Source organism: Haliotis rubra, unplaced genomic scaffold, assembly GCF_003918875.1.
Source record: "Haliotis rubra isolate DU_JTF1 unplaced genomic scaffold, ASM391887v1 Scf598, whole genome shotgun sequence".
Lineage (NCBI taxonomy): Eukaryota > Metazoa > Mollusca > Gastropoda > Lepetellida > Haliotidae > Haliotis > Haliotis rubra.
In genome coordinates this window covers 168,808-184,551 of record NW_025767299.1, presented here as the reverse complement: position 1 = coordinate 184,551, position 15,744 = coordinate 168,808, and the positions used below count along the sequence as shown (strand labels likewise).

At 38.6% G+C, this 15,744-nt stretch overlaps 1 protein-coding gene across 1 annotated transcript in view; it reads right to left on the bottom strand.

The window, feature by feature from the left end:
• LOC124255204 (AT-rich interactive domain-containing protein 2-like) overlaps nucleotides 1–15,744 on the bottom strand; it is a 47,195-nt gene that overhangs the window by 9,199 nt on the left and 22,252 nt on the right. Inside the window, 14 exon segments of the mRNA XM_046689042.1 lie at nucleotides 289–407; nucleotides 786–890; nucleotides 893–919; nucleotides 1,148–1,253; nucleotides 1,472–1,642; nucleotides 2,133–2,178; nucleotides 2,180–2,343; nucleotides 2,628–2,724; nucleotides 3,064–3,145; nucleotides 3,495–3,571; nucleotides 3,678–3,757; nucleotides 4,538–4,610; nucleotides 4,971–5,038; nucleotides 15,340–15,558. Of these exon segments, the coding sequence (XP_046544998.1) occupies nucleotides 289–407; nucleotides 786–890; nucleotides 893–919; nucleotides 1,148–1,253; nucleotides 1,472–1,642; nucleotides 2,133–2,178; nucleotides 2,180–2,343; nucleotides 2,628–2,724; nucleotides 3,064–3,145; nucleotides 3,495–3,571; nucleotides 3,678–3,757; nucleotides 4,538–4,610; nucleotides 4,971–5,038; nucleotides 15,340–15,558 (1,434 nt within the window).

Sequence of the window (15,744 nt, the reverse complement as noted above, 5' to 3'; positions counted from 1 at the left end):
GATGGGGACTGAAATAATAGACGTCTTCAGATCTTCATTCAAATCATAATTACAGATGTGATCTTTGGCTCTTATGTAGGATTGATGTGAGTGAACAGTGTTTAACACTGCTTTTAACAGCATTCCGGTTAAACCACGGCGTGTCAGGCTGGTTTTGGAGGACAGCTCTAAGTGCTGCACGTGAAACCCCCACACCTGGGTATATGGTGCTGACGAACTTAACAACACAACTAGGGTCTTCAGTCTTATAGAGACCCAGCACAGTGCTGTCTGATATATGCTTCTTACCTGAATGAGTAATGGCAAATGGTTTTTGGTTGGTCCTCTTAGCCAAACCAATAAAACAGATTTCTTTCTCTCCATTTGGTTTATCTTTACTGGTGAGCTCAGCCTGGGGAAACACAACCCTGAAAATATAGAAAAGGACATTGTGGTTCATAACAAAAGCAATTAACAGATACAATTACATCTTGTGTCAGGGTGTTCCATATAGGTTGTGGCTACCCCGACACAACTAGACCATATCCTGACAAAACCCCTTTTGCCATAAGCTAATCGTCTATAACACTGAAACATTATTGGTCATTATTCGTTACTTGAGCTAAACAATATTGTTTTTGTGATGGAATGAAGACAAAAGTTTTTTTTCCCATGAATTTCAGCAATTCCGCAGAGACTAGCACATATGTCCCCTTCACATCTCTATAGTGTTATGATTCACTGAGATCATGAATAATACAGACAGGTCATGTATGTAATAGTTAAGGAGGTACATCTAAACGTACTTGACAAGATGCATGAAGTCTGTTGAGGTGAGAACTTCAGGTACTGAGTACTTGCGACAGAATTGAAGGTACTCTGCCAACAGATCCATTTGAATCACTTTCCCACTTCGACGGTCTCGTAAGTGGCTTGTAACCTGAAATTGTAGAAAGATAAATGTCATTATAAATTACCACAATCAGTGATTCATACAGCTATCAACAGACAAATAGCCACATCAACTAATATTATCATTCAGAACAAACAAACACAGCCCTGCTAGATTTGACTTGGCACAGCAACACAAACTCTATCTGATTCCAACTGGTGGGTAGAGTGTTATTCACAGAGAGAGAGGGAAAGGCCCCTGAGGAATGCTACTCACCAGTTGCAAGTGGTGGACTCATTGTCTGAGCAGGGGTTGATTTGTTTAGACTCTGCAGGTGGTGGTGGAGGTCGGGGAGGTGTACTGTGAGCTACTGCCGTTGATTCTGTCAATAGAGCAGAGCATAGGTCAAATAGTTTCCAGAGAAGATGGCTTGACAAGAAGAGAAATCACATTTACAGATCAACACTGATTAAGCTGTAAAATGTTACCTACATTGAGGACATTTGAGGGTGTGGTTTTATCCACTTATCCATAAACACATATACTACTGTACCAAGTGGAGTGTAAATGTATTTGTGATAGGTCCACAGGTCAACTTACTTGACACAGGTGTCCCTGGAGGCTGCATAACAATGGAAACAGATGAGCACTCTCCGGACGGCACTTTGTTTGAGGTGTCAGGTGGAGGGACATATTCTACCACCTTGATGCCGATCAGTGAATTAGGTCCGTATGACTGAGCTTCCACAGTAATCAAACCTATCAGCAAATCTGTGGGGCAAAAAAACAGAATGAAGTATAAGAAGTTAACTTAAGAGCATTTATCGATACACATGACAGACTAATCTCCATTTGACGTCAACAATGGCACCCTTCCTCTCCACCATCGATCTGATATAAAGTTACCACTAACACAAATTTCTCCCTAACAAATAGACTACTTGTAGCATGAGAAGAGAATCACAGAATCACACTAAAATAAATCCTCAAAGTTAGTGTATAACCACCTAGATCCACTTTGAACAGCATTTCAGTGATATTACAGCATATAGAGACTAATGTCAAGGAAAGCTGAAAGCAATGCAGGTCACAGATGATTTGTGAAACAAAGGAACATAGGTTGGACACTGACCAGATTACAACCATCTGAATCTGAGATTTCACAATACTGACACCAGATCCTGACAGACTCTAAACAAAAACAATGAACAACCACACGGCCATCATTGTCCAAAACCAGGTTGAAACGAGCAGCACTTACCGACAGCACTCTTGACTGCAGCAATACGAGTTGTGGTCTGTTCCCCCCAGTTCAGACAGCTGGTACAGAGTCTCCAGAGTGTGTACAATTAACTGGATGTCGTGGATTGTAAGGAGGCGACAAACATCCTCGTATGTGCTGCTCTGTAGACGATCGGACACTATCACTTCGTTCTCCTCCAGCTGACACAGTTTGCCAAGGATCTCCAGAGCTGAAACACATCAGGGGTCAAAGCTAAAGGACAAGACATGAGTAAGTTATGGCCAAAACATGAACCCATGTTAACAGGAGACACTTTCAAGAAGCTACTTCAGCTGCAATAACAGTCCTCATATCTAATGTCTTGATCCATTTCACTCACTAGCTTCTTCAATTTCTTTCTAAATGCATCTACATTTGTTCAATGCATCATATGAAACTAGTCTCATAGAAATAATGAACCTTCAAAAGTCCTTAATATAAATTTTGTCCATCAGCATCTGTACATGTTTTTACCTCTCACAACAAAGAATTTGTCCTCTGAATGTAAGCCTTTCGTTATCAGATCCAAAAGTGCCTTGGAATTTATCTCAGCCATTGCCTTTAGCTTCATCTGCAACAAAGAAAATTCATGTCAGAGTGAGTGAGTCAATCTCAAGTAGTCATCAATAGTCCATCAACAGGTAAATAACGCAAATAAGCCCAGAAATAATAAAAAAACAGGGTATCAACCCAAAATATTTTAATGGAACAAAACTGTACACTCAGGCTTTCTCAGAGAAGCACTTCTGCATGAATTTGCGGACATGGTGTTTTCAGAACTACCACTTAGTGAGCCTGGTATTGTTACATGGGGTTGATGGAATGTAGAGACAGTGTTGACTGTGTCTCTCTTCACAGTGTTTACAGGGTTAACATATATCCAGGCTGTATGACCAGTGTCAGTACTTACCTTTCCTGCTACATTGCCGAGTGTGTCCAGAGCCAGCTGTGCCAAACTTCCATATGAACTATGGATACACAGCATCAGAAATCTGAAACAAGCCAAAATTAAGTAAATACTTCACAATCAAACATATTTTCCTTAACACATACATCCTGCCCTCCTATTTGACCATACAGACAGACACACTGCTATATGACACATACTGGAACTCACATCTTTCATCAAGACAATAAATATGAGGAACCTTCACTCAGCCTGCACAAAGAAAAGCAACAACCCACAACAAACTATCCCAAGTTATTAAACTTAAGTTACATGCAACTTTGGTCATAACTTATTCTTCATTTCCTTATCATACGACACAATTCAAGCAAGAGGTCAGAGGTGCTTATCTTGTGTTTACGTCCTATGCAACACTGACTGGGTTGTGAACTGACCTGAAGATTACCGTATGTCCAGCCAGGTACTCCTGATTTGCCTGTTCAAAGGAGAGGTTCCTGAACAGCACTGCCAGCTGCAACACAAGCACACATGGTGTTACTATGTAGCAAGAAGTTCATGCAAATGTTGACTGTTACAGAAGGTGGGGGTATATCTGTGACCCTGCTGTCTGTACCTACCTGTGTGATTCGCTGACCTTCCTTGTCATAAATGCCCAGATCTCGACCTATGTTTAATATCTCAGACCCACATAGTTTGTCTGCAAAGAAGAAATTAATAATCAGGGTCTGGTCAAAATGTGAAAAATGGATGTCAATGAGGTCAGTGTATGAAATAAGCCAGAAAACCAGCAGGACATCAGGGCTGGTAACTTCAAAATGTTTCCAGTCCAAAATCTATTTAACCAGTCCAGACACCAAGATAGGACTCAGATGTATATAACATCTCAATTTTTTACCCGTCTGAAATCTAACACGTCTCGGGCGGTCGGACGGGCCTTATTTTATACACTGATGAGGTCCAACACGTCTAATACAAGCATGTGACTGAAGACAAAATGGGGCTGAAACAATGTCCTCTCTGCTGAGGAAGGAATAATGGAAAATAAAACACACATCAAAACATCATAATTAAAGGGAAGAAGTATTTCCAACCTAACTTGTAAAAATCATAAGATACATGATGCAAGGAAAATGTATGTTTGAAATCAACTGCAACTAATTCAGTTATATGCGGGATTAATCTTGTGTTTCTATTCTGATATGAAGAACAAAGTCCATAAAGTCCATGTCTGGTTGTAGTCACTCAATCAACGAATAAAAGTTTATATAGCGATCATACTATTGAAAGATATATCATTTCACTCAAAAGAGAGCCTTCTTTTCAAAGCATTCTCATGCCAAACATTGAAAACACCTAACATTAGGGCTTGGAATCTTCCTGCAACAATATATACTTGAATCAGTTACTATCAGTTTGTTGCACTGAAAACATAACATAACCTTTAACAAGTAAACTCACCTCTAACATGCCAACTCACCTCTATCATATACTGCACCATTTGATAATAGAAGTTCTCTCACAGTTTCTTCATGCACAGATTCATACCAAAACTGAAAAAATAGAAATTACATACAAGTCTCAAAAGATCGTCCACAACTGATATTCATGCCTGCTAATACAATTTACTCTGATGGATCGAAATATCATAAGAAAACTGTTCAATTCCTGGGATTACAGAATATACACATTTCATTATTAAATAAATATGTCACATCCTATTAAAGTTAGCTGCTACAGACTTCATGAAATAGATGGATTACAGTTATTGAGTTCAAATATAATTCATGAATAATGAAAGAATAAAACTACTGTTAGTATCTTACAGAAGATTGTGTTTGTCATTTTAACCACAGACATAATGTGATTTGAGTTTAGTTCCCCTGAGAAAGACTAAGAAGGACACAACCTACCCTAAGGTAATCTCTTTTACAATGTTTTGTCCATCCATACTTATAAAGGTCTTCTAAACAACAGGTATCTGAAAAAGAAATATCACCAATGTATTTACAATGACTGACTGACTGACTGAGTTTGGTTTTACGCCGCTTTTAGCAATATTCCAGCAACATCACGTCAGGGGACACCAGAAATGGGCTTCACACATTGTGCCCATGTGGGGATTCGAACCCGGGTCTTGGCGTGGTGAGCGAGCGAACACTTTAACCATTAGGCTACCCCACCGCCTTATATTTACAATGGAACTGGACAGTTGCACAATATATTAACACGAATTAGTTGGGGTAACAGATGTACAATAAGAACACAAAACTGTCAGTGAGAGAGAATAAACATAGATTGGAGTTGGGACCAACTGAGTTATAAGAATATCCTTTCAGGTTTCAGGTTAGTTGTGGGAATCTGTGACACCTGATCTTGATAGTGACATGATTGTTCTATTCAGTGCCCTTTGATGGATTTGTAACCTAAAGCCATCAATAATTGTCCCAGTCAGCATCCAGAATCAAAATCATGTTGAAGAATATCTCCACTCAGTATCACCCTAGCTTAAGCAAAACCCATCCCAGTGACTGCCTTGATATTGACCAAGTTGGCCTACTCTGACCAGGTTGGAACCAAACGTGTTTCCTCATGAGGAACTGATGAATTGTCTAAGTCTGGCTTCTGAGAAGACTACTCCATGTGAGAGAAGACAGAACTTGTTTACTCACATCTATTGAAGTTATCTTAAGCAAGCCAGACTAAGAGGTTCATATCATCTTTGACCTACTTACTATTGACCCACTTGCCCACCTGTTGAACTTGACCTTTCTGTCCAACGGTCCTTCTAGAGTACATATCTGACAGTGGACACTGACAAATGAAGGCCATATGTCAAACCAGAGGATGAACATAAACTCTACTGGTCTATGGTGACAAAATGCGATAAAAATATGATAAGAGTTGCCTTTTTAGCACCAACGACTTGGGATTTGTCAACAACGACTTTGCTCATGGACATGTAATGCAAAGCCTAATATGTACACACTGCCCAAACTATATGCAGTATTCCTAACCTTCCTTTTCAAATGAATTCTCTATCGCATCTGTCAAAACTTTTGTTGTGGAATTGTTCCATTAATTGTGGTGGAAACTGAGCTTCATGGGAAGTCATCTCAGTTATTGAAAGACACAACAGGACATATGACAAGCTATATAATCAACCTCCATCCTAGATCTGGATCAGTGAACACTACCACAAAATGGTGAAAGATTTCAATCTGTGTCGCTTCTGCATAATACCCACCATTCTAATTCACTCATCCATGACATATGCCCCAGTGTTGGTGAGGAGTTAAAATATTCAATAGGTAGTATACCACCTCCATGACACCAGGGATCTCTTATCCCTTAGATGCACAAGCCCCAGTCTTACTGACTCTCGCATCTTCCTACTGGGATAGATACGAGGTCTTACTTGTGATGTGAACTACCAAATATTCTGCCAACACAAATAGCATGCAAAACCTGATTCTGTATGTTCCCAATGATTAGTTGAAAGGAGAGGATGAGCTTTGCAGGAGCTACATCCACAAAACGTGATAATTCTAAGGGATGGTAAAAGTGTTTTGAAGAATTGTTCTTGAAACATGAAGCATGAGTTTGGAAGCATTCACTTCAACTGTAATACAAACTAATTGCTTCAGTTCTGGATTCCTTAAATATTCATACTGTATTCCCTCGCACAGGGAGAAAAGACCTCATGGCCTTCCCGAAATGTTTATGTGCTGAACACTAACAGCTAGGAAAGAACACCATAACATTATCACACTTAAAATGCAGATCCATCGCTCATCGACGATACCACATGGTGGCTCTGTTAACCCTTCAGACTGACTCCACTGAAAGTCATATTTTACTCGGGAATAATTTCAATTTTCTATTTTTCACTTGTACATGGAATTTTAAATATTGAAGTGGAAGAATATCTATTTATATATGAAGTCATAATGAAATTTCATCTCAAGATACTTGCTTCCAGTAATATTCAGTCTGCTCCCAAGAGGTCAGTATATTGCATGATGTAGATAGGAAACCAGTGTGGACAGAATATTAGAGCATGTGGTCAAGAAACCAGTATATTACAGCATGTGGAAAGGAAACCAGTATATTGCAGTATGTGGATAGGAAACCAGTATGTTGCAGCATGTGGATAGGAAACCAGTATATTACAGTATGTGCATAGGAAACCAGTATGTTGCAGCATATGTGGATAGGAAACCAGTATGTTGATGAGAAACCAGTATATTACAGTATGTGGATAGGAAACCAGTATGTTGATATGAGAAACCAGTATATTGCAGTATGTGGATAGGAAACCAGTATGTTGCAGCATGTGGATAGGAAACCAGTATGTTACAGCATGAGATAGGAAACCAGTATGTTGATGAGAAACCAGTATATTACAGCATGTGGATAGGAAACCAGTATATTGCAGTATGTGGATAGGAAACCAGTATGTTGCAGCATGTGGATAGGAAACCAGTATATTACAGTATGTGGATAGGAAACCAGTATGTTGCAGCATGTGGATAGGAAACCAGTATATTACAGGATAGGAAAGCATGTGGATAGGAAACCAGTACATTGCAACATGTGAATAGGAAACCAGTATATTGCTGTATGAGGAAGGAAAACCAGCAGGTATATTACAGCATGTGGATAGAAAACCAGTACATTACTGCATGTCAATAGGAAGCCAGTATATAACAGCATGTGGATAGGAAACCAGTACATTGCAGCATGTGGAAGTACATTACTGCATGTGGATAGGAAACCAGTATATTACAGCATGTGGATAGGAAACCAGTATATTGCTGTATGAGGAAGGAAAACCAGCATGTGGATAGAAAACCAGTACATTACTGCATGTCAATAGGAAGCCAGTATATAACAGCATGTGGATAGGAAACCAGTACATTGCAGTATGAGGAAGGAAAACCAGCATGTATATTACAACATGAGGATTGAAACCAGTACATTACTGCATGTGAATAGGAAGCCAGTATATTACAGCATGTGGATAGGAACCCAGTACATTGCTGCATGTGAATAGGAAGCCAGTATATTACAGCATGTGGATAGGAAACCAGTATATTGCAGTACTAGGAAGGAAAACCAGCATGTATAATACAGCATATGGATAGGAAGCCAGTATATTACAGCATGTGGATAGGAAGCCAGTATATTACAGCACTTGGATAGGAAACCAGTATATTGCAGCATGTGGATAGGAAACCAGTATATTGCAGTTTGAGGAAGGAAAACCAGCATGTATAATACAGCATGTGGATAGGAAACCAGTATATTACAGCATGTGGATAGGAAACCAGCATATATACATAATGCATGTGGATAGGAAAACCAGTATATTACAGTATGTGGATAGGAAACCAGTATATTACAGCATGTGGATAGGAAACCAGTATATTACAGCATGTGGATAGGAAAACCCAGCATATTACAGCATGTGGATAGGAAACCAGTATATTACAGCATGTGGATAGGAAACCAGTATATTACAGCATGTGGATAGGAAACCAGTATATTACAGCATGTGGATAGGAAACCAGTATATTACAGCATGTGGATAGGAAACCAGTATATTACAGCATGTGGATAGGAAACCAGTATATTACAGCATGTGGATAGGAAACCAGTATATTACAGCATGTGGATAGGAAACCAGTATATTACAGCATGTGGATAGGAAACCAGCATATATTACAGCATGTGGATAGGAAACCAGCATGTATATTACAGCATGTGGATAGGAAACCAGTATATTACAGCATGTGGATAGGAAACCAGTATATTACAGCATGTGGATAGGAAGCCAGTATATTACAGCATGTGGATAGGAAGCCAGTATATTACAGCATGTGGATAGGAAACCAGTATATTACAGCATTACACATGTGGATAGGAAACCAGTATATTACAGCATGTGGATAGGAAACCAGTATATTACAGCATGTGGATAGGAAGCCAGTATATTACAGCATGTGGATAGGAAGCCAGTATATTACAGCATGTGGATAGGAAACCAGTATATTACAGCATGTGGATAGGAAGCCAGTATATTACAGCATGTGGATAGGAAACCAGTATATTACAGCATGTGGATAGGAAGCCAGTATATTACAGCATGTGGATAGGAAGCCAGTTAACAACATGGGCAATGATACTCATCACGAGGACAGGGATTTACATAGAATTTGAAAAATAGGAGACACACAGACTCACAGAAATTGTTTTTGGAAGTCATTTTCTAATTTTTTGAGTCATGAAAATATTTTGTCAGTAAAACAATTCTAATATTAATTCTTAAAGTAGCAAGACCTGAAGAAATAGCACATTGTTTTTCTGATTTCCTGTTTGCAGTATGAAATTGCTTATTGTATCTATTGGAGCTATTTGGCTTCCCGGTTCACTTACTTGAATTTTTTTATTGCATCAGCTACGACTTATATGAAAATATATTGGGAGTAGTTTACAAAATTGTTGGAACAAACACTCAGGAATTATGTATGATGTAAAACCCTGATGAGAATAGGATATGTTCTTTCAAATGTTTGGTCAAGGGACACAAATCGTCACAGCTTGGTAATTGAAGTAAAAAAGGATAGCCTGCAGATATGTTTTGTGTGAACATATCTGTGGATAATGAAGAGTATAGGCTGGGTTCTAACAGCCCTTGTATAATTGTCTCAGTTACATCTAAGCATGTCACTTTGTCAAGATAGTGAAGTATTTGTACATATCAGTTTAGAGAAAGTCACCAGCACATGTGTGCTTACCATGGATACTACCAGGCTAGTTCGTGATAGGACACCATGACCGGGGGAGACAACAAGGTGTCAAGTCAATGAATGTACAATAACAGAGTAATGCTTGAGTAACAGACACTAACCTCAATCAAATTTCTTTGTGTCCATTGCTATATTCTAACAATGTATCAATCTTGAAATGTATGCAAACACATGATGAAAACCAACTACAAACCATCTTCTACATCAATCAAACATGGACATGGTAATAAGTCATCCCTCATACAAAATTAGACTTGACATTTCTGTTTTCAAATTATTGTGACTAACCCTCAAGCAATGTTACAAGTACTAAACAAAAACCAACATAATCATTCTGACCAACAAATCCATGCACTAGTGCCTTCCTCGGGCAGGTATAAAGAAACATACAGCTAAGTTCTTGATCAAAACTTACGTTTCCTTAAATGCCATTGAATCTTAGATATCATTTCCAGTTAAATGTATACAAGCAAAGCCTTATTTGTTGAATCTTAATTAAATTTGAGATACAATTTTGAATTCAATCTAAACATGCAAAAAGGGGAAGAAATTTATTATGAATCAATATAACACATAAATACAAATGTACACACAGGAAATTACAAAGTAGAATGTAAACAGCTAAACATATTTTATACATTATTTTGTTGCAAGATAAAACCCATGTTGTAGGAGATGAATATATTTGTCATAAGAGGAAACTAACAGGATCTGGTAATCAGACTTGAGGGATGAATGTCTCCATATCCCAGCTATGTAGACCGAACATCATGGTGTCAATTACTGGATTGTCTGGTCCTTATTTATAGATGAACTAACATATTTCTGGAAAACTGCCGAGCGAGGCATTAAACAACAACAAAGAACCTTGCAGAAAGCATAAAATTTGACTCCAAGTTACCTAACTTGGTTACATCTGACATAACTTCACCGAGGTAGAGGCTTGGGCTAAATTAAGCAGGGAGACATGTTCCCAGCTGATTAATTGTGTATCAACATCTCCACTACCTTCCTGGAACCAAGCATCTCAGCATACTTTCATTCCATTCTCCAAAGGTGGGAAAATCAATGGGAATTGGTTGGTAAGTATGAGACAGGTCAGTCACTGTAACTGATAGTAGTGACATACTGGTAGTCATAAAAACATACAGAAATAATGTATATCAATATAAACAAACAAACATATAGAATGCATTGTTTGTGTGTCTATTAATCAAGCCACATCCTGCATGCTCAACACTTTAAACACAGTGGGTCTATCATCATCTAATACCATACAGAGGTTGTCAAGTACTACCGGTACTCCACTTCATTTCTCTCACTAAATCATTTGTCCCAAGCCCAAGGCCTGTAGACAGTAAAACACTTCCAGGGTTTTGCAAAACGTTTTGCTAGTGATGGTACATATCAGTACATATGGAAAAAGTCTGCTGTAAAAGATTTGAAACAGTTGACTTGTATACTACATGCATCACATGAAAAAACAGAAACAGCCCAAGCCCAGATGTTTGAAATCCACCACCCCAACATGCCACATTGTGAGTGAGTGAGCGTGTTTAGCCCTGCGTGTGTTTTGCCCTGCATCTGCAATTCTGCCAGTGAATATATCACTGACACTTAAGTTTCATGCACTTTTCTTTCTAAATACTCCCTCAGTTTTCTTTTTAACGATATAATGTGCACTATCCTTCATAATATTATATGCATGCCAAAGACTATTTTCTTCTGACTTTAACTTCTACCTATTGGTACTTAAAATTCAGACATATGCACCACCATGATCACAACAACTTTAATGGACATTCAGCCTACCATAAATATATTCAACAATGGCCTGGTAGCATGTTATTACTGGTATCTGCCATCAGTGACGCAGGATTTCCTCAAATTTTCGTGAACATCTGGCATCATCACAATGTGATTGTGATTCAAATGCTCCTGAGATAGTCTGAACCATACAATCTACTTCTTGTTTTGGGTTAGATGTCTTTAAAATGGAGAAAGGAATGTCATATGCTTTAAGAGTTGCATTTGGAAAACACTTAAAGAAAGCACTTACAGTAAATGAAGCCAAAAGCAGACTTCTGAGTTTGCTTGTGACACGGTTCTATAATCTGTACCTAAAGGGGGAAAGCGATCTACAAAATTATAGTTTGACCATGTTTACAGAAGACTGCACATTACATTCCAATGTTAACACAGAGCTGTAACAGTAAAGAGGCCTATTAAAAATAATGTGGTTCCAGTTAAGATCAGCTTGAAGGTTTGTAGTATTTTATTAAATAAGAATTCAAAAACTCTGCAGCTGTGTTGGAATACTACTGCAAAGTTGGCAGTGTTTGGAGTCTATTATCATATGTGATCTTTGTCTTGTCACAAACAGTCAGCACACCGGATGAAAAAGTTAGGGTTGACTGCTCCTGAAAATAGTGTTGGTAGGGTAATGTTGTAGAACATTTTCTTTTAGATTCCAGTTTATAAAAACATACTTATACAATAACATCCATCGCAACAAGTCCCGGATACCAGCTGACAATATCAAACATCTCTACATTCCAATCTGTTACGGGGATGACTAAGCCAGAGAATATCATTGTATGCTGCAGCAGCTATTGATATTCCAGCCACATCTTTGCAGCCTGTAAACAAAAGAGTCAGGGCCCGCCTGTGGTTGATAGCAGGAACAACAATCGACTTTGTTGAGCATGTCACATAAAGGGCCATGTTACACATTGAACCTGAGGTATTATTTTCAGTGTTTCAGTAACCATTTATACCAAACATTTGGATGGTAAGGGACTGATGCTGCTTTAAAATATGTACTAGCCATATTAGGGACTGAGAACAATGCACTTTAAAAATTCAAGTTAATAGCGTTGATGTACATTAGAACATTAATCAGCATATCTGAGAGTGTTTGACAGGGCTTGGAATGGTGCTCTAGGGTACACGTATGTCATAACTGGTAATATCTAATGAATTGGGACACTTTGATAAATCTATAACTAAGAATGAACAGCAAGGTTACAGAAAACTATGGATTACCTTGTCCACCCCCTTGAATACACAACTTTCGTTGAGTCCTATTTATAGACATTTAGCTGCTAGAATAAGAGTGACCACGGTGCACTCGGCCTCCAGTTGTGTGCAGTACTTGTAGACAAGTTATGTGACTAATGTTGAGATATGCCACGCACTGTAACAACATGTTCAGGCTGCCCCGAGTGTCACATGTTTACAGAAAGAACTCCACATTCTACAGCATTTTGCTCAAAGAATTTGGCAGTGCTTTCTCATTACATGCTGAAATGCCTGAAATGTGGTAGCGTTCACTTGTAACAAACATTATTTGTTTCTTCTCAGAATACAGGATAAATTGAGGATAAATTAGGACCAGAACTCCATCAATCATGATGACAGATCATGTATGTGAAGTAAAACCTGACTGGAGAAAAGTAATTCCATCCATAAAAGTGAAATATTTTCCTGCTGACAAAATCCATCTAGATATACACATAACTTTGCATTACGGAAGGCATAAAGCTTGAAAACATAAAATGAGCTTTTGGAAATGACAAATGTCTCAAGGCATGACTAACTTCTTGTTCATGTGTTGCATGTCTATCACTTGTGCAGCATGAAGACTCAAGGGTGAGGAGCTATTACTCAATCATGAGCCACATCTGATGAATTTCAAAGAGTGTGATTAATGTTAGATTTATTTGTATTCAACACGAAACACCAACTACAAACCAGACTGTTCAAAAACATCTCCAGTCCAAAACTGTCTCTTGTGATAACTTGCAGCAGATTTAAGTGTCAGTACATGGGCTACTATTCTCTGTGCATACAAGTCCAAACATTCATGAGAAGACTCAGCCCTCAGACTATTGGCTCAAGTTTATAGTGCGTCACGATTCCTATTCCAGCTCCATTATGTTTTAGCAGCTTTCTCATAAACATTTTCTTGTTTGGTGAATCTGGTGTTGCAGTCTGATGAATCGGAGGAATGTCAACACAGATTTGATATAGATCTTGTTGAGTGAAGACTGTATTTCCTAGGGTGAATCCTGGGTCATGGTAAAGATATATTCTGAGATCTGCTTTTTCATTCCTTGTCTCAGGCATACCATTTTCACAAGTTGTAAGATAGATAACTGACACTGGGATGACTGGCCAATATTACAGAGCAGTTGGACGGCTTGGGTGTACATGCATGTTAAATATGACCGATCCTCAGATGGCTGGCCAATATTACAGAGCAGTTGGACGGCTTGGGTGTACATGCATGTTAAATTTGACCGACCCTGGGATGACTGGCCAATATTACAGAGCAGTTGGACGGCTTGGGTGTACATGCATGTTAAATATGACCGATCCTCAGATGGCTGGCCAATATTACAGAGCAGTTGAATGGCTTGGGTGTACATGCATGTTAAATATGACCGATCCTCAGATGGCTGGCCAATATTACAGAGCAGTTAGACGGCTTGGGTGTACATGCATGTTAAATATGACAACTGCAAGATACACGACTCTAACATCAGGGCTCAATCGACAGCAGACCTATTTTGACACATTCACAGTAATCCTAGTGAGACTGATGCCTACTGGATGCAGATAACACTGAACAGGTGTTCAACAGGTGTTGGATGTTGACTATTACGCTGAGCTATTTAAATAACAGCAACGCTATCAAATTTCCTAGCATGGGGAAAACAAAAACTGAACCACACAAACCTACTTAACATTATTACATGTGTGAAAGCAAACGGAGAGAAAAATCTAACATCTTGTGCTGCAGTTCATGATACACAACATGAAGTAATAACAAATACGCCTGGAAACATCAGCCTGGGGTTGTCCCAAGTAACGAATAGACATCTCTATCTCATGTTTAAACTAATACAAATCTGAAAACTCAGGACAGATTTCATCAGTCAACTCCATTAAAAGCAATCATTCAAACACTGGTACTGAGACTGGCATCCACACTAATAGGAGAATACAAAACATCTTCTACTGGGTTAAACAGAGGCTCAGACAAGTTAACCATCTCAAATGAGAATCAATGTCCTGGTTTTCATTAAAACTAAATAAATGAAGCAGAGTGGTATTACAAAAGGATTCAGGACCTTTAAAGACAAGTGCGTGATTGCAAATTAGTTTTACATCACTGTTAGCAATATTCCTGCAAACAATCTGCAAGCGACACCAGAAATGGGCTTCACACAAATTGTACCCTGTGTAGAGAATTGTGCCCTTTTGGTTCAACAATCAAGTGCTTTAATCACTACACTAATCTACCCCACTGCCTCAATATGACTACTTGTGACATACCGAAATGTAGTGGCTACCTCAACAATCCACCAGAAATAAGCAGAAGACAGGATGGAATAATATTTGGTTGCTAACAATACATGACATCTTTGCATGAAAAAAATTCAATCAAACATGATAAAGTACTCACCCTCTGAAAATATTCCTATATGCGCCAAGAGTAAATCGACAAGTTGGTGAGATTTCTTGAGCGTTAACACATGTCTGCTTTCATTGGATAATAATGTACACACATTCACAACAAAGTCAACTTCATTTGGTAATCCCGATAATAATGATTTTTCCAGTTTATCATATTCACTTGGTTTCAAGAGATCTTGAGACAGGCTATATGTTTGCCGCACCGCATCTGAAAGATAAGGTTGTAGTATTAAACAGAGAGCATATTAAAGAGCAAAACCCATCCCACAAAATGTCACCAGTGAGGGAGGTTAAATCTGCTCCCTCAGGCAAACTGAGTCTATCTTATTATGTTAAACAATTTACTTAATACCAAGTCACATTTACCTACTGTTCGGAACCTCAAACAACTGAG